This window comes from Haematobia irritans, chromosome 5 (genome assembly GCF_050003625.1).
Source record: "Haematobia irritans isolate KBUSLIRL chromosome 5, ASM5000362v1, whole genome shotgun sequence".
Taxonomy (NCBI): domain Eukaryota; kingdom Metazoa; phylum Arthropoda; class Insecta; order Diptera; family Muscidae; genus Haematobia; species Haematobia irritans.
The window spans coordinates 81349568-81374799 of record NC_134401.1 but is presented as its reverse complement, the minus strand read 5'-3'; the positions used below and the strand labels follow the sequence as shown (position 1 = coordinate 81374799).

The window sequence follows — 25232 nt, the reverse complement described above, 5'->3', positions numbered from 1 at the left end:
GATTTTTTCTGAATTATTAAAGTCAAGTTGACCTTAGTCCAAACATTTTTCTTCCATGTTATTATACCCATTTTTAAGTGAAATCACTCAAAAATTACTTTACGGCAATATTTTTTTCAGTGTGGTTAGAATTTAATATTTCAAATTGTTGGGGTGCCTTTACGTGTGTCAGGCACATAGCAAAATGAATGCAAGCTAATTTATCCACAACAAAATATTCCTCTCAAATAGACACCATTTGGTCTCATTTGATTCCCTCACTGCGCTATGTTGAAGTCTTTCTTTATCTATCTCCGCCGCCATCTTGATCTTCTTCTCTTCCCTCTCTCGTTCACTTTGACTTTTCTAAACATACATGTGTTTATACGAAATTTCTAAATTAATATATTAATTTTTAAATATTTAACTAAATGCAATGTCTCAAACATAATACGATCTAGCATATTAACATATATGTCCCAAGCATGTTATACTAGTTGATGAACATTACAAGTTTGCATTTAAAAATATTGTGCTAAAATGTAAAATTCCAAACATATAATTTGTGCACTGAAACAAATTAAAAATAGTCTCTTTCGTCCGTGTGGTTTCAAAGGTGGCGCACTATGTTAGATATATGATAGCGTAATAGGCCAATCTTGACATACGCGTCAATAGTCTGTTGGACATCAATGGAGAGAAAATGCCACATAGAAATTTTACAACGGACAGGTTGTCCTGACATAACTGGGGCAATGGAGACGATACTGGACTTAAAACCTAAGATATAAGGGTTCGGATCAATAGCGAAGCTGCCAAGACTGCGATGAGATTGAAGATGTTAGGACAAAAACTAAAAACTTGATGAACCATCAAAGGATAATAGAAGAAAATTCTGACGCCAGTCCTGGGAGAATGGGAACCCAGGATAGATACCAGAGGGAAATTGCTGCTATCGAATATGGGCAAGAGGACGGAACTGGGTATATATGTGGAAGACCAAGATAGCGAGATCCTATTCCAATTATCGGTCCACAGCACAATCCAAGGCAGAAGTGGGTGCCATAACGGACTGTGTAACATAATTGGCACGGAAAAAACTTGAGGCTACAAAACGTGAACATTTTCACAGATCGCCGAAGATCAACGAATACTCGAAATTCGGCAGGATCCGCAGAATGTGGATGCCGGGACATGCTGGGATAATAGGGAACGTAAAAGCAAATGAACTGAAAACTGAAAATGAAAAGAAATCGTAGGGAAGTGATTTTAGTAAGGCGTTTGATCAAGTAAACCATTCACTTTTACTGTACAAACTGCATCGCATGGGCTTCAGTGAATTAATGGTATCCTGGTTTGAAAGTTATCTAAAGAATCGTACACAATTTGTAGTATTTGATAACATTATTTCAAAATCAATACATGTGCCTTCTGGTGTTCCACAAGGCAGTCATCTTGGCCCTCTATTGTTCTGCTTATTTATAAATGACCTTCCATCAGCCATTAAATATGGTTACACTCTCATGTATGCTGACAATGTTAAAATTATAAAGGTTATTCGGAATAGTGATGACCAATCCTTACTCCAATCTGATCTAAATAGCATGTACAGATGGTGCTCATCAAATATGATGGAACTGAACATAAGGAAATGCAAGCATATCTCTTTTTATAGATTAAATTATATTGACACGAATTATAACTTGAATGGCACAACGCTTGAAACTGTTGAATCCTTTAAAGATCTTGGAATACTTTTGGATTTGTAAAGCGCTGGAGTAAGGAATTTTCTGACCCATTTGTTACAAGAAACTTATATACTTCACTTGTGCGTCCTATCCTAGAATATGGATCTGTAATTTGGGACCCACAGTACCAAATTCATTGCAATCGTATTGAATCTGTTCAGAAACAATTTTTACTGTTTTGTTTACGTCGGAATAACTGGACACCTCAAACCTTGCCGTCTTACAAAGAAAGACTATCGCTCATCAAATTACCTACACTGAAAAGTAGACGTACCATGCTGAATATCTGTTTTATGGTTGATTTAATTAACGGAAAATTTAAATCTGACTTCCTTATTAACAGCATATCATTCAATGTACCCTTTAGATCTACCCGCAACTTTGAACTGCTCCACATTGAATACTTTCGAACGAACTTTGAAAACAACGATCCACTTCGCCGTCTTTGTAAAGAATTCAATAAATTTTATTATTATCTTGATTTGTCAGAAGAGAAATACAATGTAAAGAAAAAGATAACATTATTATTAAATACTTGATATATTAACAAACGATATGTATATAATATAATATATTACTGTTAGTCTGTAAGGGTTTAATCCATAGATGAAAATAATAAAAAAAAAAAGTGAACTTGGAGAACGGAAAGCCAATGGAGGCAACGAGTTGGATTAATATGCACGTAACACACAGAGGATGGTGCATGTGGATTATGTGTTGAAGATGATGACGCCTTGGAACCATGGCTGTGGAGTCGGAGTCTGAAGATTTTGCTGGAGTCGGAGTCGTAGAATTTTTGCTCGACTCCGAATCCGGCGAAACAAAATTTTGAAAAACTCTTCATATCTTTCTAACTAAAGAAATATTTCGACAAATTAGATTCCATCAGGGTTTTCAATCGAATTAGGTTTGACTAGAATATGGGCTGAATTGGTCAATTGCATTGTCCATTTTTAACATATTAAAATATCGATTTTTAACCCTATATATACTCTCGATAATGGTACAATTTTAAGGCAATATAACAGTAGAACCTACGTTCTGAATTTTTGGCAGGCATGTCGAGTTCGAAGATAGGTCATACCGGATAATTTTTTGATATACTCGTAGCAACACATTTAAAGTCAACTTAAGATTAAAAAAAAAATTCCCAGTCTAAAATTTTCATAGGATTTATCAGAAATTTTGAATTTAGTGTTAGTTGAGATTCATAAACAAATGCTGAATTTTCCCGTCGGCCCAGATTTTGAGGTAGCCCTACATAATTACTTGAGAAATATACACCCGAAGTCTTTGGAAGCTGTAATTTTAATTTAAACCACTGCCGGTCTTTTGGGTGAACATTTATAAATCGATGTTTCACCATTTTATTTCTATAGAAACAATATTCGTAACTGTCCAGCTATTCCTGTCATATGTTGTATGGTAGTTGTTATTTAAAATTCCGCTCGTCCTATTTTTTGGCATTTTATGTTTGTTTTATAAAGGGTGATACGGTCACAATTTGGTCAATATAAACTTGACGTATTTCTTTCAATTTTGCATTTAAAAAACCTGATCACCCCTCATTTTGAAGGTGTGTGTGTGTAGAATGTTGCTCCTATTTTGATTTTGGAATTCACTCTTCAGTTGTCAAAATGCCATCCAAGCAAGAAGAGCAGCGTATCAAAATTTTGCTCGCGCATCGCGAAAATCCGAGCTACTCGCACGCAAAGCTGGCAAAATCGATAAAAGTTGCCAAATCAACCGTTACAAAAGTAATTAAAGTGTTTGGGGAACGTTTGTCGACAGCCAGGAAGTCTGGATCGGGGGGAAATCGAAAACCGGAAGCCGCTGAGACGACAAAGAGAGTTGTCGGTAGTTTCAAGCGAAACCCTAGGTTAGGTTAGGTTAGGTTAGGTTAAAGTGGCAGCCCGATTAAATTTCAGGCTCACTTAGACTATTCAGCCCATTGTGATACCACATTTAACTAAAAGTACCTATTACCTATGGGCACTTCTAGTCTTAACCACTGAACCTTCTCTATTATTTACTTTTGTGGAACCAACCAGATTGCTCCAAAAACATTAACAAACTGCTTAAGTTAACGTTTTCCAGGTCAGCCAGTAATCTAAAGCTATATGCTCCTAAAATTCGCTTACGCCTTACACAAAAAGCAGGACACTCACGCAAGAGGTGTTTAATTGATTCCTTTTCCTCCACGTCATGACAGCTTATACAATAGTCATTATACTTCGCACCTATAGTTTTTGCAAATTCGCCTATCAGGCAGCGACCCGTTATAGCAGATATTAGGAGTGCTATCTGACGCCTTGAGAACACTAGCATATCTAGTGTGCGGTTTAAGTTTAAATGGGGCCATATTTGCTTGGTGTCGTTACAACCCTTGCAATTTTCCCATCGAATATTGGCCATCATAACAGCCTTCTCACGCAGTAAGAGCTTGCAGGTGGCCAGAGGCATACCAACAGATTCTAGTTCCCCTGGAATATGTAAGGTAGTTCCTAGCCTTGCTAACACATTTGCTTCACAGTTCCCGGGTATGTTCCTATGGCCAGGCACCCATATTAGGTGAATATTGTACTGCTCAGCCATCTCGTTGAGAGATTTGCGGCAGTCTATGGCCGTTTTTGAGTTAAGGAACACAGAGTCCAAGGATTTTATTGCAGGTTGACTGTCTGAGTATATATTAATGCCAATAGCGAAACCCTAACCTCTCTCTCCGAGATGCCGCAAATAAGCTGGGAGTATCGTCTACAACCGTGCATCGAGCCAAAAAACGAGCCGGACTATCGACTTACAAGAAGGTAGTGACTCCAAATCGCGATGATAAACAAAATACGACGGCCAAAGCGCGATCCCGGCAGCTGTACACGACGATGCTGACGAAGTTTGACTGCGTGGTAATGGACGACGAAACCAACGTCAAAGCCTACTACAAGCAGCTTCCCGGACAGGAGTTTTATACGGCAAAAGGAAGGGGAAAGGTATCAGATATTTTCAAGCACATAAACTGTCAAAATTCGCAAAGAAATATCTGGTTTGGAAGAAACACGGTTGTTCCGTACTGTTTTGGCCGGATTTGGCATCTTGCCATTACGGTAAAAAGGCCATAGAGTGGTATGCCGCCAACAACGAGCAGGAGGTTCCCAAGGACAAGAACCCTCCCAACACGCCAGAGCTCCGCCCAATTGAGAAATACTGGGCTATTGTCAAGCGGAACCTAAAGAAGACCAAAAAACTGCTAAGGACGAGCAGCAGTTCAAGGCAAACTGCCTTTCTGCGGCGAAGAAGGTGGACAAGGTGGCTGTACAAAATCTGATGGCAGGTGTCAAGCGTGAGGCCCGGCAATTCGGATTTGGAAAAGCGAAAGCCTAACTGAATATTTTTCCTGAATTTTATACTAATTGAACTTGAAAAAGAAATTTAATTTGATTTTTTAAATAAACGATTTCACCGATTTTCACGCGTTTTCCCTTGACCAAATTTTGACCGTATCACCCTTTATATCGGTCCATTTTTGGAACCTTAAAAACACAATTGGAATACTGTCAAAATGAGATTTAGGTACACCACCTGGAGTCGACTCCGGGTCGGAGTCGAGCCTAATAAGAAATGCTGGAGTCGGAGTCGAGCAAAATTGACTCGACTCCACAGTCCTGCTTGGAACACTACCTTTGTCACTGTCATGCCTTTACTAGGAAAAGGGGAGCGGAAACACTGTATGGAATTCCTAATACTGGATTATGTGTATGTCAGACAGGGAAACTGGATCCTTTTTTCAACCTAATCTAACCTAAGCCATTACGCGCTGCACGGTGATTCTAAATTGCGTTTTTTAAATACTTATACAACTTTTGAACGGATAAAGATATCAACAAAATCTTTGTGTGAAAGCTGAGGTGTTTTCCTCTAGTTTGAAGGTTTCATTGCTGAATAGAACTTGTAAAATCCTACAAAAAAGTTTTCAGGATTTTACAATCGAATATCTTTTATAGTTCGCGAAATAGGGACCCACAATTTATTTTTTTGCAAAATTTAGAAAAAAGTAGGGTTATTATTTTGAAACTAGAAGGTCCGGTTTTGGGTGGATCTTTGTTTTCTTTTCTTAACTGTATTCCCTACAAAATTCTACGCAGTTGTAATTGAAATCAGTTTATATTTGCGGATCTAACAGCCAAAATAAAAATGTCATACCTCCGAGGTAACCAACTTTCTACGCCTACAGGCCAGCCCGTGGACCCACTGGGGACCCACAAGCTGACATAACTTACAGGGAAACTCGTCAGCTTAATTAACAAATAATTTGAAAAATCTAATCGCCAAAGATTAGGGGAAAATCTACAAGGTTTCCTAGAATTTACCCACTATAGCAAGCGTGTTTGTAGATAGAGGACTGGAAGTCAGAAACATCTGCATTAGGGCTGTTTTCTTTTAGCACTGGATATGCTAAGCCGTTAAGGACAAAAATAAAACAGAGTACTCGTTTATCCAGGACATCTCCAAAAATATGCAACACTGTCATCAGCTGTTTAAAAACAATCACAGAAAAGAAGTGAAATCTTGCATTTTTAATGTATGAAATGCTTTAATTAGTAATAAATATTTACTGCTGCGATTATTTATGACACTGTATCATGTTTTTCGATGACTTTCATGTTTTTCGATAAAATAGTCACAATAAATTGCTATTGTGAATCGAAGAAGCGTCACTTTATCCAAATACAATCTGGCAACATCGGCGCGACTTGCACTGATGAGATGTTCTGGATAGAACACCAGTGCAACGATGTTCTGGATAGCCCATACAAATGTTGCATCCAGTGCAAAAAGAAAACAGCCCTATTGATGTACTTGTGAATGGAAGTGATTGTTAAATTACCATAGGATGACGATGATTATCTTGGGGGTTGTCTTTATTTCAATCAATTTTCTTTTTGTTGATGTTGTATACAAATAGCTAATAATTTACAATAGAAGTAGTTAACACAAATGTAATAAATAAAAAAAAAACATTCATACACATAGAAAAAAATGTATCTTAAATTATCTAAACAATTAATTATTATTCTTATTATTTTTTAGGTTTTTTTTTGTTTCTGTTTTTGTAAAGTAAATACTTATTTGTAATAAAGTTTTACATCTATAAAAATTGACATTTACAAACACTTCACATAGAGTGTGTGGAGGGACACAAAAGACAGACGATTTACATCGAAAAATAAATTGCACTTGAATTTCTCCTTCCAGATTTCGTTACTTAAAATTAGAGTTGTCGCTTCCTAATCCTAATAGGTGATCAAGGTGATGTAGGGGTGAAATTGAAGTTCTTTTGGTTGGTGGGATTTTTTTCAGAGATGTGTCGAATTAAATGTGAATTTTTGAAAATTTAATTTCAGTTGCCAAAATTTTGAAATCGCCACATTTATTGTAAATTTGTATCCAGGTATGTCCTAGGCGGTTGTCCTTAAAACTGCATGCGCCTTTGAGTATTACGGAAATTGATAACCAAAAATAGGGCCAGCAGGAAACCAATAATCTGTAAAATGAATGCATTTACTTAGTCAGAAAGAAAAAAATAGACGAAATTCATTTGCCTTCAAACATACCTCAAATACCACCAATGACCATGACACAATGGCAAAGAGATAGGATTCTTTTTCGTAATACTGCTGCAGTTTATCCTTGCATCCTTCGTGAAATAGATTGCTTTCGACCGAATCATCGTCATCCAAGAAACAACTTTTCGGCAAGGCTTTGTTCAGGGTAATGTAATCATTGGGACTGATTTTGCCACAGCACTCATGTTCCCGTTGTATTTCGTCCATGGCATTACCTTCCCAGGCTTTGTTGACCGTGTCCACACCACTACGAACTCCCGTGTCACTCATGCCAATGCAAGTCAGTGCTATTTGCAAAGCTGCCAAGACCAACAAGAAGACGGCACACTGCAAACAATAATGCGAAATGATTATCGGTGTCACTCACATGGGAGATGATGAAATGTATTAGGATTTTGTGGCAGTAAGTGGAAAGTGGAGAGCAAACACTAACCAAATTTGATGGTAATGAAGTTTACTTACGGTTGCTGTTAGGCAAACAGACTCTCGTACAGCAGCAAAGCATCCCAGGAAAGCAAAGAACACAATCAGGGAACAAGCAATATAAGCACCGATGGCTATATCTTCACGCATAGCATCAGGATTGAAGGAAATAGCAACGATACATCCAATGGCAAAGACCTGAAATGCACAGAGAGAGAGAGATAGACAAAGTAGATTAGTGGGTAAGTTTAAATTTCTAATGGACTTTAAGAGGACTGCGCCACAAAAATGATTTCCCTTGTCATTGAAAAAAATGATTATTATAAAAATATAATTTCTATAGGAAATTTTCTTTTCTACAGAAAATTTTTCAAAATGTTCTTTTCTATCGAAAATTTTATTTTTAAAGAAATTTTTATCAAAAGTTTATTTCCATAGCAAATGTTATCAAAGTTTTATCTCTAGAGGAAATTTTGTCAAAATTTTATTTCTAGAGGAAATTTTGTATACGCGTAGGATGGCCTCTGGGGAGGGGGCTTAGGCACCCCCAGAAAAATTTTAGCCCCCCCCCCAAATTTTGAAAACCTATTTTATAAAAATTAAACAAGTATATACAACCGAACAAAGTTCCGCTAAAGACTTTCATGCACAATCGAATTACTTGGGTTGTGGTAGCAGTTGCCGATGGCAATGTTTGAAGTCTGAAATAAAGCTGTTGTTGAATTTATGATTTAGTTTAATAACTAAAGCTCCTTTATAATTTTGTTTAGTTTGATTTAGCCAATTTAATTTAAACAAATAGTAATTGATATTAAAACTATTCTTTCATAAATTAATATCTTAATAATGCTGCAAAAAAGCGTCGCCAAAAAAGAAGTGAAAATGTTCCTTTTGGGTCCGGAAGTGGTGCAAAATTGGCGGAGAAACGATGGATGTAATATGAACTTCTCATAGGACGAATGTCCACCGTTTCAACAGCCGTTGCAATGAATTTGCATCACTTCTTTAGGTGTGATCCGAATTCACTGTTTTGAATGTGAATTAAAAAATTTTGTGATATTTTCCCAAATAAATAATATTTATATTTTTTTATGATTTTTAATGCATTCTAACGCTTGTTTGAAAAGTTTTCCCCTTTGGATTTAGCAGTTTTATGGCAAAATTTGAATAATTTGTACCATTTTATTTATTCTTAAGGTAGAATTACATACCATGCGTTCAATGCGTACAACGCGTCCGATGAACGTTAATTGAACCTATAAGTTCAGCCTATAAATTTTTAGCTACACCCAGAAAAAAGTGACCCCTTCTTTAAGTTAAAATGAACTTACTGTGAAGAAAGTTGAACTTCGTATAGCGCCAAAGACATTTTTATTTGTTTGAACGATGTGATTTTCGTAGAAATTAGGTATAATGCATTCCATATATTAGTTAACATTTTCCTATATTTATTTACCACTATGCTACAGAATAAAAAAATTTAACTGATTTGCATTCATATATGGAATGAGTTTATTGAAATTTTTTCATTCATTTGGACAAATCTTACATATTTGTGGTAAAACTTTTACTTCATAATTAGAACTGCTTAACTTCGTTTTTAAATACAATTTTATTTATTTATATAAGCAATTTTATCTTCAATAAAAGACATGTTTTATTAATATATTGAATATATTTATTAAGAATCAACAGCATCGACTGGCCTTGAAATATTAGTTTATTATTCCACTATTTCCAATTTCCATGTAATGTACTCAACTGCAAAACGCATTTTTTCTTCTTCTTGTACCTTTCACTTTTAATAAGTTGCTGCGTAACGATTTTGTCCTCCTTTTACAATTTCAATATCTACAAATATAAAAAAATCATAAACCATTTTTGTTACAAAAGGTTAGCGTCACTGGATATTACCTGATAATTGAAGATTCCAAAATGAAGACAAATGAAAGGGTTTTTATTCTGCTGGTGTTTTCTTTCTTTATACACCATCACGAACATTGATAGATTTATTTTCAAAAAAACGAACATTTTTCTCACTAATTTAAAATAATAAATCTTTTATATATTTTATTTGTTACTTATTATATTATTTTACCATATTATTTTTTAACAATCTCTCCGTATACCACAACAACGCGATTCCAACTAAAAAACAACCCACGCGCAAACACATCGATTACGATGACAGGTATCGATTACAGGTAGACAATAGAAATATAGGAAAATTTCCTATATTCTAACAAGTGTGTTTCCTTAAGTTTTGAAAGGATTGCATACTTCTTAGTACGAATGAACTAAAATATTTTTCTATGCCAAGTGTTGTTCGTATGTATGAAAAACTTTCTATTATAAAGGAAGTCGCAATTATCATTTTATAAGAATTTTTACTAATTTTGAGGAAACTTGGTTTTAGTTCGGATTTTGTTTATTTTTGCGAATGCTTTGTTATCGGTGAATAAAATTTTCTTGTTCAGTAGTAAATTCTTATACCCAGCGAAGAAAACAGTATTAGTAAAATTCCATGCCTTATTCTAGTTAATGAACTATTCCTAACTGCTTACAGTTTAGGATGTTTTTACTGAAACGAGTAAATTTTATTATTTCTCACAAAAATTTACCTTAATGGAAATAAAATGGATAAACTATATTGATGAAGAATTTTTCCTTTAGTTTCGAAGGCACTTTTTTCTGGGTGTAGGGGACTATAGCCCCCCTAGGAAGATTGTCTAGCTACGCTAATATTTTTTTTTTGAATTTTTATTTCTATAGGACATTTTGCCAAAATTTTTTCTTTGCAGGACATTTTGCCAAATTTTTTTTTCTATAGGAAATTTAAGAAGTATTTCTTGTTGGAGAGGAAGAATTCTTCCACATTAATAAATCTACCATTTTTGGTAGAATTTTACCAACTGTGGCAAACGTGATCCTCTCCAGAAGACGACCTCACTCACTGTTGTATAGACTTGGAACTACCGGTCATAGGCAGAAACATCAAAATATAATCTTCTCTTCCCCAGCATATCCAGAATCTGGCGAGTTCTCAGTGCCGAACGGCTTAAGACTACTTCCGGTAAATATGCGGACCAGTGAAGAGAGAGAGAGAGAGCGGTACCGGCACTCCCCCCTCAAAGTATTTTAGGATGTTGAACGAGGTGACATTTTACTTTTTTCAAATCTCATCGCATTGGTAAAATGTTTGTTTGTTTGTTTTTATTTATTTTATCATGCACAACAAGATTTAGATCTTATAAATTAAAGTACATGAATTATATGATGCAATTACGATATTCTCCACATCTTAATATAAATAAAAATGTATAAGTATTAAAAAGATTCCAAATAATATAAAAAGGCAATTAATACAATTAAATTAAATTAATGGAAAAAAATAATAATAAAAATAAATAAATAATTAAATAAACAAAGTTTAATTAAAATAAAATTTGAATAGAGATATAACATTATGATAATTATTTTGTATAAAACAATAAGTAAAAAAGAAAAAAAAAATTAAGTAAAAATTAGCATATACCTGTATATTATATTAGATCTGGTTAAGATAAGTAATAAGTTTTTCCTTAAAAACTTTTGCGTTGCTGTTAAGCTGTAGACTATGTGGAAGAACATTCCAAATGCTGTCAGAGACGCCTTTAACAACCATCTTCCAAACGACAAATAGAAAATATTAATAGAAGCTGCAGAGAACCATATCGGCTGTAAGATAATGACGAGGAAAAAACTTCATATTTCGGTCATATAATGCGAAACCCAAAATACCGTACCCTACAGACAATTTTACAAGCCAATATAGAAGGAAAACGTAGCAGAGGAAGACAAGAGGTGACATGGATTCAAAATATTCAACAATGGACAGAATTCCGAAATGCAGAAAATTTAATAAGTGTAGCTAGAAACAGATAATTATTTCTCTTGTTTTGTCATAATATATAAAAAGGAAACTCTACATGAAATGTAATATGGTCGCTAACATTCGAATATCGAATATGCAATAAAGAAGAAGAAGATGGCACCTCAGTAATGTTGGTGACATTTCTGAGTGTTTCAAAGCTTCTCTAAGTGGTTTCACTGCAATGTGGAACGCCGCTCGGACTCGGTTATAAAAAGGAGGTCCCTTGTCATTGAGCTTAAAAGAGAATAGGACAGCACTCAATGATAAAAGAGAAGTTCACCACTGTGGTAATAGAATGGACTGAATAGTCTAAGTGAGCCTGAAATATAGGGCTGCCACTATACCTAACTGGTAAAACATGGAGTCTTTTTCGCATGCGGTCGGAAGTGAAAAATCATACCAATTTTGCTACGCCAACGACATTTGCCTTCTTGGAATGGAAATGCTAAGGAATGGCGAACGATCTAGAAAAATATGCGGCGACTGCTGAAATATCAATAAATATCCCAAAAACAATTAATGTGGCTCCCTTGCAATAAAAGCGTCGCCAAAAAAGTTGTAAAAATGTTCTTTTTTTATCCGGATGTGGTGCAAAATTGGTGCAGAAGCGATGAATTTAACGTGTGCTTGTCATAGTACGGATGTCCACAATTTCAACAGCCGTACAAAATTTGCATCGCTTCTCAAGGTGTGATTTAAATTCAGTGTTTTGGATGTGAATTAAAAAATTTTATGATATTTTGCCAAATAAATAATTTTTATAATTTTTTATGATGTTTAATGCATTCTAACGCTTGTCCGAAATGTATGACATCAAATATTTTAAAAAATTTGCAATTTTTTTTGAATGGTGTTTTCCGAAAATTTTTGTGCCATCAAAAACAAAAACAGTTAGAGTTACCTTTTAAAAATTTGAGAAAAGCGAGTTATAAACAAGTAAGTAAAGTCTAAAATCGGGCGGCGCCGACTATATTATACCCTGCACCACTTTGTAGATCTAAATTTTCGATACCATATCACATCCGTCAAATGTGTTGGGGGCTATATATAAAGGTTTGTCCCAAATACATACATTTAAATATCACTCGATTTGGAAGAATTTGATAGACTTCTACAAAATCTATAGACTCAAAATTTAAGTCGGCTAATGCACTAGAGTGGAACACAATGTTAGTAAAAAAATATGGGAAACATTTATATCTGAAGAAATTTTAAGGAAACTTCGCAAAAGTTTATTTATGATTTATCGCTCGATATATATGTATTAGAAGTTTAGGAAAATTGGAGTCATTTTTACAACTTTTCGACTAAGCAGTGGCGATTTTACAAGGAAAATGTTGGTATTTTGACCATTCTTGTCGAAATCAGAAAAACATATATATGGGAGCTATATCTAAATCTGAACCGATTTCAACCATATTTGGCACGCATAGCTACAATGCCAATTCTACTCCCTGTGCAAAATTTCAATTAAATCGGAGTAAAAGATTGGCCACTGTGGTCATATGAGTGTAAATCGGGCGAACGATATATATGGAAGCTATATCTAAATCTGAACCGACTTCAATAAAATTTGGCACACTTGACGATAGTACTAATTGTTCTTCTTGTGCAAAATTTTAAGCAAATTAGGGTAAAACTCTGGCTTCTGGGGTCATATAAGTCCATATCGGGCGAAATATATATATGGGAGCTATATCTAAATCTCAACCGATTTCTTCCAAAATCAATAGGGTTCTATTTTGAGCCAAAACACATACTTGTGCCAAATTTGAAGTCGATTGGACTAAAACTGCGACCTAGACTTTGATTACAAAAATGTGTTCACGGACAGACGGACATGGCTATATCGACTCAGGAGCCCACCCTGAGCTTTTTTGCCAAAGACACCACGTGTCTATCTCGTCTCCTTCTGGGTGTTGCAAACATATGCACTAACTTATAATACCCTGTTCCACAGTGTGGCGCAGGGTATAAAAATTGAATTAAAAGAACTTCATGTGTAGTTAAACTAAAGAACATCTGTGGGAGAACATTTTTGGAAGTGATTCTAAAGATGTGCCATTAGAAAAACTTCCAAATTTTTTACCGGGCAGCTATTTGATTTGAAAAACCAAGCCGTTAGCCAAACAGACGAACGATCATGCTCAATTCTGCTCAAAAAGTAATTAAACGAAATTTGTCTAAATCCACATTGGGGGGTCTCTGGACACTCCTTGTGGGTGTTGCACTTTCTCTTCAAATCGAATTTAGTATCCTCTCTATCCAAATGTAGAGGTATTAAAAATGAATTCCATAAGCGAGTGGATAACGAAACAATGACATTCCATTTAGTTTCTAAGCGATTTTATTCCCATTAATTTTTTTTTATTGCAATACTAAAAAATCCAACACACAAAATATTTGGAAATGGTTTGATAACCGCTTTATATAAGTAACCAAAACAATTCGTCATGCAAACCTTCATAAAACTCAGCAATTATAAATCCAAATGATTTTTCCATTCTCAATGGTCAAACAAAAATGTTTAAAATTTATGGCGTATATTTCAAATAAAACTACAGCTTGAGCTATAATTGATTTAAAATGTCTTTGGAAAAAAGGTTTAAAAGGTACCTCAGAAATGGTTTCATTTAAGAAAAAATATGATTTAATGCCTGATATTCAGATGATGAAATTTAAATTTAGAAAATATCATAAAATTTAATGATTGTTTTTATTATTCTATGAATTTGAAATCAGACCATATTTACAGAGATTGGTCATTCCATCAAGTGACTAATCTCTTCCCGAAATTCCTGACCAACGGTTGATACAATTGTTTTTATTTTTGGATGATTCACTGTCACTTGAATTCCTATGATTGATATTGATTGGTGTTAGTAGTTCACTCGGATGTGAGATGACAAAATACCTCAGCATACCTTTGAAGATCAATGGGACTAATGACTAAATTAGAACGTCCAGTTTGTTTTGTGTTTTTTGATATCATTCAAAATTATGTGGCTTTATTTTTATGACGAATGACTCATTCAAATGATCATTGTTAAGTTTAGATCATGGTGAAAATGGTTGTCATATGAATGGAAATAATTAAAACATAACAAAATCAATTAGATGTATTAATTCGAACAAGAGCGCTTCTATTAGTCTTTATTGTTTTTCATTTTTGTTGTTAAATTTAAAATACTGCACAATTCTTCCTGATAACGATGTTCACAATCAAAGCCGTATTCACGGGGGGCGAGGGTGAGGGGGATCAAACCCCCCCCCAAATTAATGAATATTTTTATATAAATAAATATATATTTTTAGCTGCATAGAAAAATCTTATCGAAGATGCTGAAGAAAAGCTAGAGGTTTTATTTTGAAAAACGCTTACCTATAAAACTTGCACAAATCATAGAATAATAGTTGAAAAGTCCGTCAAACGACGGCCGAAAAAACAAATTGTTTTTGTTCTCGCACCACAAATTTCATTTTTGGAAAATGTCTTTCTGCTTTTTATTTGTGTTTGTTGTTCTTTTTGTGAACATGACTCGCTTTGTTTGGCCATAGCAACAACAACGAAACAGCCAAACACACATGTGCAAATGAAATGGCGCAAAACCTGCGAAAAGAACCTGCCTAATTCAGCGATGGAAGCACTTGGAGAGTGCAATAAAGAGATATTTCCAAACGTGCATATTCTTTTAAAAATTTTGGTCAATTTGCCAGTTACACAGGATGGAAAATACAATTTTTAAGAAAGTACAAAAAAGGTATTGAGCGGAAAGGTACTTTTTACAAAAATTTCACTGGAAAATTATTGTCAAGAGACTAAATTTTAAAGAAAATAAAATTTTGACAAAATTTTCTATATAAATAAAATTTTGACAAAATTTTCTATATAAATAAAATTTTGCAAAAATTTTCTATAGAAATAAAATTTTTACAAAATTTCTAATTATACAATTTATTCGAGCTTTATGGACAGATATAGATTAAGGAACATGGTTAATAGAGCCATTGAAAAGAAAACGCCAGATACAAATCTATACACGCCTGGACTGTACCTGTTCCTGTGCCTGTTTCGGTATCAGGCTAACATGTAATATAATTTTTACAAAATTCTATGTAGAAATAAAATTTTGACAACATTTTCTACCGAAATAAAAAATCGATAATATAGAATCGCATTCTTTTTTCGACTAAAACATTCTTGAAGATCAATAAAATCCTGTTTTTGACTATGTCTTTTACAAAATCGAGATTTTCTTCCCACATGAACATGTCTGTTTTGCCATATTTGTAAAAGACTATTAGCAAATAAGGTTGATAAAGACTTTCTCAAAATATTAAAATATTTTGTCAAAGATATTGTACCATAAATCTGATATCGACTCAAAAATGTCTACACAAGAGGTACTAAATCATTCGCGGGGGTACTACGGTACTGACCGGGGTGAAAAAGTATTGAAAAAAGTACTATAGTACTGCATTTTCCATCCCTGCAGTTACTACGTACTCATCCGAACTTTCATTTTCAACAATGAAGAGATTAAAGACGTATCTTAGAAATTCGACTAGCGAGAGTAGACTCAATGGATTGGCATTAATGTCGGTTCATCGCCGAATAAATGTGCCGACTGAAGAAGTCATTGATTTATTTGCTGCCCAAAAAGCCCGTGGGCTCAATTTAATATTGTAAAAATATTGTATACATACCTATGCATAAATAAAATTTTCTACACATGCGATTATATGAATATTTTTTTTAAGTTGTTAGAGGTTCCGCAAGCCAAATCGGGGGATCGGTTTATATTGGGGCTATATAATTATTGACCGATGTGGACCAGTTTTTGCATAGTTGTTAGAGACCACATACTAACACCATGTACCAAATTTCAGCCGGATCGGGTGAAATTTTCTTCTCTTAGAGGCTCCGCAAGCCAAAACTGGGGATCGGTTTATATGGGGGCTATATATAATTAGGGACCGATGCGGACCAATTTTTGCATGGTTGTTAGAGACCATATACTAACACCATGTACCAAATTTCAACCGGATCGGCTGAAATCTGCTTCTCTTAGAGGCTCCGAAAGCCAAATCGGGGGATCGGTTTATATGGGGGCTATATATAATTACGGACCGATGTGGGCCAATTCTTGCATGGTTGTTAGAGACCATATACTAACACCATGTACCAAATTTCTGCCGGATCGGATGAAATTTGCTTCTCTTAAAGGGTCTGCAAGCCAAATTTGGGGGTCCGTTTATATGGGGGCTATACGTAAAAGTGGACCGATATGGCCCATTTGCAATACCATCCGACCTACATCAATAATAACTACTTGTGCCAAGTTTCAAGTCGATAGCTTGTTTCGTTCGGAAGTTAGCGTGATTTCAACAGACGGACAGACATGCTCAAATCGACTCAGAATTTCACCACGACCCAGAATATATCTACTTTATGGGGTCTTAGAGCAATATTTCGATGTGTTACAAACGGAATGACAAAGTTAATATACCCCCATCCTATGGTGGAGGGTATAAAAACATTTGCATTTATAGTACTCTTCAAGATCTTTCGTTTAATACCAAAATATATTGCGAAAATATATTGGAAAGTGCTGAATTTTATTAAATAATTTATCTCCCCAAATTGTAATTAACCCATTAGGTGCGCAGGCAAAAACTACCTGGTTTGTGTCTCGGCTAGTTAAATTTACAATTTATCTTCACGCACATATTGAATCTTACATCCACGTATAGTTCATACAATGTTTGAGACATACTTAAAAAAAAGAAAATTTCCTTGGGCTGCCGAAAACAATAATAAACTTTAATTACAAGACCCAAAAAATAGGATCGGTTTGTATGGGGACTATATCAAAACCTGTAGCGATATAACCCATCTTCGAACGTGATCTGCTTGTGCTGAATTTTAGCTCGATTGCGTCATTATTGAATGATTTACCGTGAATACTACAGACAGACGGACGGACATCTTCTTAAAATTTCTGCGTTCGAATCGATGTGTTATTTTAACTCCATTACCATTCTATGGTGGTTGGGCATAAAAAGTGCAACATCTTCGAAATTGTTTCGTGTCTTTTGGTTTCGGGATCCTCTTAAACATTAAGAATTGGCAATAACTTTAGAATGACGCTATCGTTTTGCTGAAATGGCAACGAGAGTACACTGAAAAAACAGTGAACCCACCAGGAAGAAAACATTTAGTTAATTTTAGAAAATTTTTAATATTTTTGGAAAATTTTAACTAAACAGTATTACAAACGCTGACATCACGTCGATATAACAAAACTAAGTAAATATTTTTGGACAAATTCAAGAAAATTTATTAGACGTAATTAATTTTTTTCACTTATTAAAGAAAATTTTGTAGTTTGAAAGAAAAAATTGGATTTCAAAATTGCAAGAATGTCTTTAGTGATATACGAAGTTCATGATGGACGAATTTGTAGTAAAATGTACAAATTTAAAGAAATAATGAACTATTTTGTACGAAGTACGAATTTAGTAAAACTTTTTACTTCATTTGTGTATAATTTTTCCCCGTTTTTTAGTTCATTTAACTAACGTTCGCAAAAATTATTAGAGTAAAGGAAACTTTCTCCATATATAATAATTTCATGAACTAAAATAAAGTTAAATTGGCTTTAGTGAAATAGAGAGCTCATTTTTTTTTTGAGTGTAGAAGTATCGTAACTCTGGGGCAACACTTTTTAGCTAAGTTGAAGAAAAATTAAAATGTTTAAAATGTAAATGTGGCATTCAAGGTATATTTTCTATTGGAGCGTTTTTACATTTATTGGTCCATGCTATGACTACAATTCTCCATAATGTACCAAAACTTTTCAATATTTAGTAAAAGTTTCGATCTCATTTAGCTTTAGCGACGGACGTTTATGTAAAAAAACATCTCTTGCTCTTAACTACTTCATATCTTAGATTAATAATTTGATTGTCTGCAAAAATTCATCAATCATTCTGAATGGTGCTCTTACAAAAACTATAGATGCAGCCACATTTCAATCTGTATTTGGACAATTCATTGACCAACTACATCTCATATGATTCAGCCAGAGCACAGCGTTGGTGGATGTCACCTCAATAATTGGCAAGGCAATGACATCGGCACGAAGAACGTTCATTACTTTGGAAATTTCACATAGTAGTGGGTGACCCACTTGGCCTCTGGCTGACAATGACAAAGAGTCATCATCAGCTCCCAATGGATCTGTTAATTGAAAAATATGCATCATATACTTTCAATTTGAAAAGCGGATGTTATTCTTGTCTCTTTAGTAAATTAAATTAGTCGTCTGAGACAAGTTTGCTAGTTTTCCTTGGTCAAGTAATGTCGATATGTATATTCATTTTATTGAAAAAATGGTTAAATTATTATTTAATTGGAAAAGATTTGGAGGTGATGGAAGCTTTGAAGCAGTTAATGTGACAAAAATCAATTTAAAATTGGGAAAATTTAAATAATATGTGCTAATTTTTAATAGAATAGAATTTTAATTCTTTCTTTTTCTCGGTTATTATATTTTATTACAGATTTTTTAATATACAATACATTAAAAATAAAATTATAAATCCTAAATTTAACGACCATATGAAAACTTTTGTTATTAATTTGGGGCCCAGACATATCAGTTCCTTTCTTTATGTACTTAAAGCTGCACTGTAAGAAGAGTTTTCTTTTTTGAGGAACGAAGTTTTATAGAAACCCTCTAAAAATGTCTTAAAACCCAAATAAAAATGAAAAAACTTTATAAAAAGTCAAATCTAGGGATTTCTTCATATGGTAGTTGTGCCTAAAAGTGTTCCGATATGGTCCATTTGGGATACCGTGCGACCCACAACAATAACAACTACCCAGCAAAAAATTTTGGAAGTTGTTCTAAAGGCACGACTTTAAAAGCATTTCCATAAATTTCCTTCCAAAGATGTTCATTATTTGAACTATACAGGAAGTTTTTTATACCCTCCATCATAGGATGGGGGTATATTAACTTTGTCATTCCGTTTGTAACACATCGAAATATTGCTCTAAGACCCCATAAAGTATATATATTCTGGGTGGTGGTGAAATTCTGAGTCGATCTAAGCATGTCCGTCCGTCCGTCCGTCTGTTGAAATCACGCTAACTTCCGAACGAAACAAGCTATCGACTTGAAACTTGGCACAAGTAATTGTTATCGATGTAGGTCGGATGGTATTGAAAATGGGCCATATCGGTCCACTTTTACGTATAGCCCCCATATAAAGGGACCCTCAGATTTGGCTTGTGGAGCCTCTAACAGAAGCATATTTTATCCGATCCGGCTGAAATTTGGTACATGGTGTTATTATATGGTCTCTAACAACCATGCAAAAATTGGTCCATATCGGTCCTTAATTATATATAGCCCCCATATAAACCGATCCCCAGATTTGGCTTGTGGAGCCTCTAAGAGAAGCATATTTCATCCGATCCGGCTGAAATTTGGTACATGGTGTTGGTATATGGTCTCTAACAATCATGCAAAAATTGGTCCACATCGGTCCATAATTATATATAGCCCCCATATAAACCGATCTCCAGATTTGGCTTGCGAAGCCTCAAAGAGAAGCAAATTGTATCCGATCCGGCTGAAATTTGGTACATGGTATTGGTATATGGTCTCTAGCAACCGTGCAAAAATTGGTCCATATCGGTCCATAATTATATATAGCCCCCATATAAAACGTTCTCCAGATTTGACCTTCGGAGCCTCTTGGAGGAGCAAAATTCATCCGATCCCGTTCAAATTAGGAACGTGGTGTTAGTATATGGTCGCTAACAACCATACCAAAATTGGTCCAATCACACAAAAATTGGTCCATATTGGTTCATAATCATGGTTGCCACTAGAGCCAAAAATAATCTACCAAAATTGTATTTCTAGAGAAAATTTTGTTCAAATTTTATTCGGTTCATAATAAAATTTTCATCATTGTCAAAATTTTATTTCTATAGAAAATATTGTTCAAATTTTATTCGGTTCATAATCATGGTTGCACTCGAACCAAAAATAATCTACCAAGATTTTATTTCTATAGAAAATTTTGTCAAAAGTTTATTTCTATAGAAAATTTTGTTAAAATTTTATTTCTGTAGACATTTTTGTCAAAATTTTCTTTCTATAGAAAATTTTGTGAAAATTTTTATTTCTATAGAAAATTTGGTGAAAATTTTATTTCTATAGAAGATTTTGTTGAAATTTTATTTCTGTAGAAAATTTTGTCAAAATTTTATGTCTACTTTGTCAAACTGAATTATATACGTATTGGATCAATCTTTTTTGATTTAACATATACCACGTATGGACTTACATACAATTTAGAAGATGGTGTTAGGAGGTTTTAAGATACCTTGCCATCGGCAAGCGTTACCGCAACTTAAGTAATTCGATTGTGGATGGCAGTGTTTAGAAGAAGTTTCTACGCAATCCATGATGGAGGGTACATAAGCTTCGGCCTGGCCGAACTTACGGCCGTATATACTTGTTTTGGTTAATTTAGGTTGAAAACAGAGTACAAATTAATAAAATGGTACAAATTATTTAAATTTTGTAGAAAATAATGCTAAATCAATGATAGGAAAAATTGCGAATTTTTGAAAATATTTGAGTTCAAACGTTGCAGACAAGCAGTAGTATGCATTAAAAGTCATAAAATATTAAAAAAATATTTATTTTATTAGTTATGCAAATTCTGTGCAATGGCTGTTAAAATGGAGGACATCCGCTTCTGCGCCAATTTTGCACCACTTCTGGATGCAAAAAGAACATATTCACTACTTTTTGGCGACCGTTTTTTTGGTGGGTACGTGTAGCAAGTTTCAAGCCTATAGCTTATTTTGTTCCGAAGTTAGCATGATTTCAACAGACGAACGGACCGAGGAAACGCTACATCGGCTCAGAGTTTCACCGATGTGGAAAGGGAATTTTTGGTTCCCAGCAAAAAAGAGCTTCCAAAAAAGTACACACAGAAAAGAGATTGGTTGGAAATCAATTGTAATAATGAACATTCTTGCTACACTGAAAAAAGAGCATACTCATTTCCAAAGATTTTGCCTTTACTTTAAAAAATTTGGTATTGATTCCGAGCCAAAGAAGCGGAGAATACAAGTAAGGATACTTTTAAGACACAATTCTCTTTTAAACTTAGGTTTTGTGTACTTGCTTCTAGGAAGCAAATTTTAATTTTTCGCTTTCTCAGCTTTTTTTCTTCATATGCTATCAAAGTCCTTTAAAAACGAGTTAACGGCAACTTTATTTTCCAAATTAGGACTCGACTTCCAGTAGAAATTCTGCTATGTTTGAAGTAAAAAACTTCTTTAAAATAAAGTTTTGAAAAACATGTCCTATATTTGAACGATTTTTTGCTTTGTAGTGAAGATGCATAAAGACAACAAATTAAAAGACAATTTCATTAAATTTAAAGAATTTTTCTGAATTATTAAAGTCAAGTTGACCTTAGCCTATAATTTTTTTCTTTCATATTAAGATACACATTTTTAAGTCAAATCACTTAATTATAAGGACAATACGACTTCATTGAAAAGTTTATCGACTTTTGGACATGGAAAATAACTCTATTTTAGAGAAATGCGTCTTCTATGCTAAGCAAAATTTGTATTCGTATCTTAAAGACATGAAATCTTTGACCTCAAGAAAATATTTTTTTCAGTGTATAGAACAAAATATCAATTGTATCTAAAAAATATACTATATTTGATACATACTATTCTTAAGACCATTTGGGAGTTATTTAAATAAAAAGTTATTTATGATAATAGGTAAATGATTGGGTTAACCAATTGCTTCTCCTATGAACAAATTTATTGGGAATCGGTTGACAGAACCTACATAGAAACATTTGTGCAACTTTCATTCTGTAATCGTCCTAACCATACAGTTATACAAACCAAATGTTAGTTGAATTATTTATTGATTGTCATTTTAATTATTTCAAATTTTTCAATGAAAAACAAAAATGTCATTATGTAAAAGAAAAACAAAAAATGATTTTTAGTAAGAACAATTTTTTTTTATTTATGTATATAAGCGGTGAGTGAAATTCTTATATATCTTACTTTTAACGAGGCAAGATTTGACTTTGATCTAAGGAAAATTTTTAATATAGGTTTGGTATTTTCTTTACAAGATGTTCTTTGCATTTCAAAACGTTGAAGAATGCAAATTTTACACGCAACGAGAAGGCTTTGTGAATCGTAAAAGTTACAAATAAAAAAATTCCACCATAATAATTGCAATTTGGAATTATTATGGTGGAATTTGGATGTTTCTAAAGAAGGTATTGATAATCAGATGTGCGGGACACTGTCGGTATCGGTCCAGTTTACTTGAACTTAAAGTAACATCAACAGATTTTAATTTTTGAGAAAACTGAATACAAATCCATACTAATTTTGAGACAACCAAAAAATTAGTTAAGATGGTTATAGTGGGCCTTGTTTGTGATATAGCCTCCGTACTGTCCGTTCCCTCGTTTTTACTTCTTGACTGCTTTGAGAGTAAATCCTCATCATGGGTTACATGTGCCAATATTTTTAATATGGCCGCTATAGAGTTATTAGATGTGTGCACGTCAGTGAAATTTTACACGTGCTCACGTGTGATTTACACACACTCCCTACATCCATACTCATGAACTTTTTTCAAATACTTGCATTCACTAATACATGTATTTATATGGTTTTGCGGTTTTGCTATAATTTAATATAACTTTAAATAAATACAAATCAATAACAATTATGTGTTTTTATACCCTCCACCATAGGATGGGGGCATATTAACTTTGTCATTCCGTTTGTAACACATCGAAATATTACTCTAAGACCCCATAAATACCCTGTAGGAAATGTCAATAGTGAAACTGTAGTGAATCACTATTGACTATGTCACCAGTACTACTGACAAAGTATACCCCACACAATATATTTTGCTATAGACATTTAACATATGCTTGTCATTGAAAATCCACTACTGACAATAGAACTACTGACTAGATGGTACTTATGGGACCATATGGAGACATTGGAACTAATGAGTCAGTAGTACTTTATCGTTACTTTAGTCAACACTTTTGGATTTTTTTTTTTTTGTAAAAGTAAGTTTACTTTTTTGATTTAATTTATATTTTTTATGTTGTGTATTTGCAAAAGATTAACATATAATAAAATCGAATCACACATGGGTCCTATAGCTAGTTCAATAAATAGATCAAGTTGTCCCGTTGTCATCGCTTCCAGGGGGGTTACTATGTAACTCGATTCGAAAGTTAAATATTACGAAAACGGATTTTTCCTACCAACTAACTCGAATGGGCAAATACATTTGCTACTTTCGAGTTGCCACATCCGATTATCGGATATTCATACTCTACTTTTGTATGTGCATCACCATGTACTTCGAATTTAGATATCAAAGTCGCTCGAAAGTAAACATTTGTACTCGTTTGATATTATGTTAACGGAAAAAATTAAAATATTAAATTATTGGCACCAAACGCATAAAAATGTAAGTATTTGTTAAATTTATATATATCAGTAGATTAATATTTATAAAAATATTTTTTAATAGGGAAAATCCAACAAAAAATGTAAACACCAAACAAAGACAAGTGCTCGTTTTTAGATGGTCTGACCATTTGGATGTGAGTACCATCAACAGCTCCTATTATCCCTGGAATTCCGGACATGACATAAAACGAATTTTTAGCTGCTCGTTTTTCATCATCATTCAGAAGGAAATTTATATGTTTGGGACACAATACATTCTCTATAGCATTACACACTTCTTTGATTCAGTTTGACACAGTTTGTTGTGCCAAGCCAGCAAAACGGTCTTGACCGATTTGGTGTTGGTACCCACCTCGACCAAGAAACTTAAGTGTAACACCTAATTTAATTTCAGGTGTTACACCAGTCGATCTCTGTGTTGTTGGCAGCTGTGATCTAATGCTCTCCAACACATAGTTAAAAGCTTCTTTGTTAAGCCGGAAATTTCGCACAAACCTATAAATATAAGTATAAACTCAGGAACAACATACATAACACGTTGGTACTAACATTGCATCCGTTAATTGCATAAAATCTACACCATCGCGTAAGATTCTGCATTCCATTCGCTCATCTTCATTTTCCATCCAAAGGGCAACCGAATCCATTTTTGTAACGCACAAATATTATTTACTTTTATTGTAATTGTTTTGATATTTCATGTAATAGATGTAGCCAACTCTGAATAAAACATTCGAAAGTACTGCCAAAAATGTTAAGAATTAGTGACAGCACTTTTCACTCGATTCAAAACTCTTACATGGTAAGACTATAAATTCGGATCGAATACAACTTTCGAGCTGTTCAAACTTTCGAATCGAGTTACATAGTAACCGCCCAGCTTTTTTATTTTGTGACATTTATCTGACAATTCTGCACAACTAGAAATAACGACTGAAAATAGAAAAATTAATAATATATAATATAAT

At 33.9% G+C, this 25232-nt stretch overlaps 2 protein-coding genes across 2 annotated transcripts in view; both read right to left on the bottom strand.

Annotated features, from left to right (window-relative positions):
- Positions 1-6625: 6625 nt before the first annotated feature.
- lbm (late bloomer) overlaps positions 6626-25232 on the bottom strand; it is a 55040-nt gene continuing 36433 nt past the window's right edge. The window contains exons 2-4 of the mRNA XM_075311889.1: positions 7811-7969; positions 7337-7675; positions 6626-7266 (exon numbers count right to left, since the gene is read on the bottom strand). Of these exons, the coding sequence (XP_075168004.1) occupies positions 7195-7266; positions 7337-7675; positions 7811-7969 (570 nt within the window). The 3' untranslated portion in view covers positions 6626-7194. The remainder of the gene's footprint in view (positions 7267-7336; positions 7676-7810; positions 7970-25232) is intronic.
- LOC142240753 (uncharacterized) lies at positions 24264-25143 on the bottom strand. The gene is made up of 2 exons (XM_075312472.1): positions 24814-25143; positions 24264-24759 (listed from the first exon to the last, which is right to left on the bottom strand). Exons 1-2 carry the CDS (start codon positions 24909-24911, stop codon positions 24549-24551), a joined length of 309 nt encoding a protein of 102 aa, XP_075168587.1. The 5' UTR covers positions 24912-25143; the 3' UTR covers positions 24264-24548.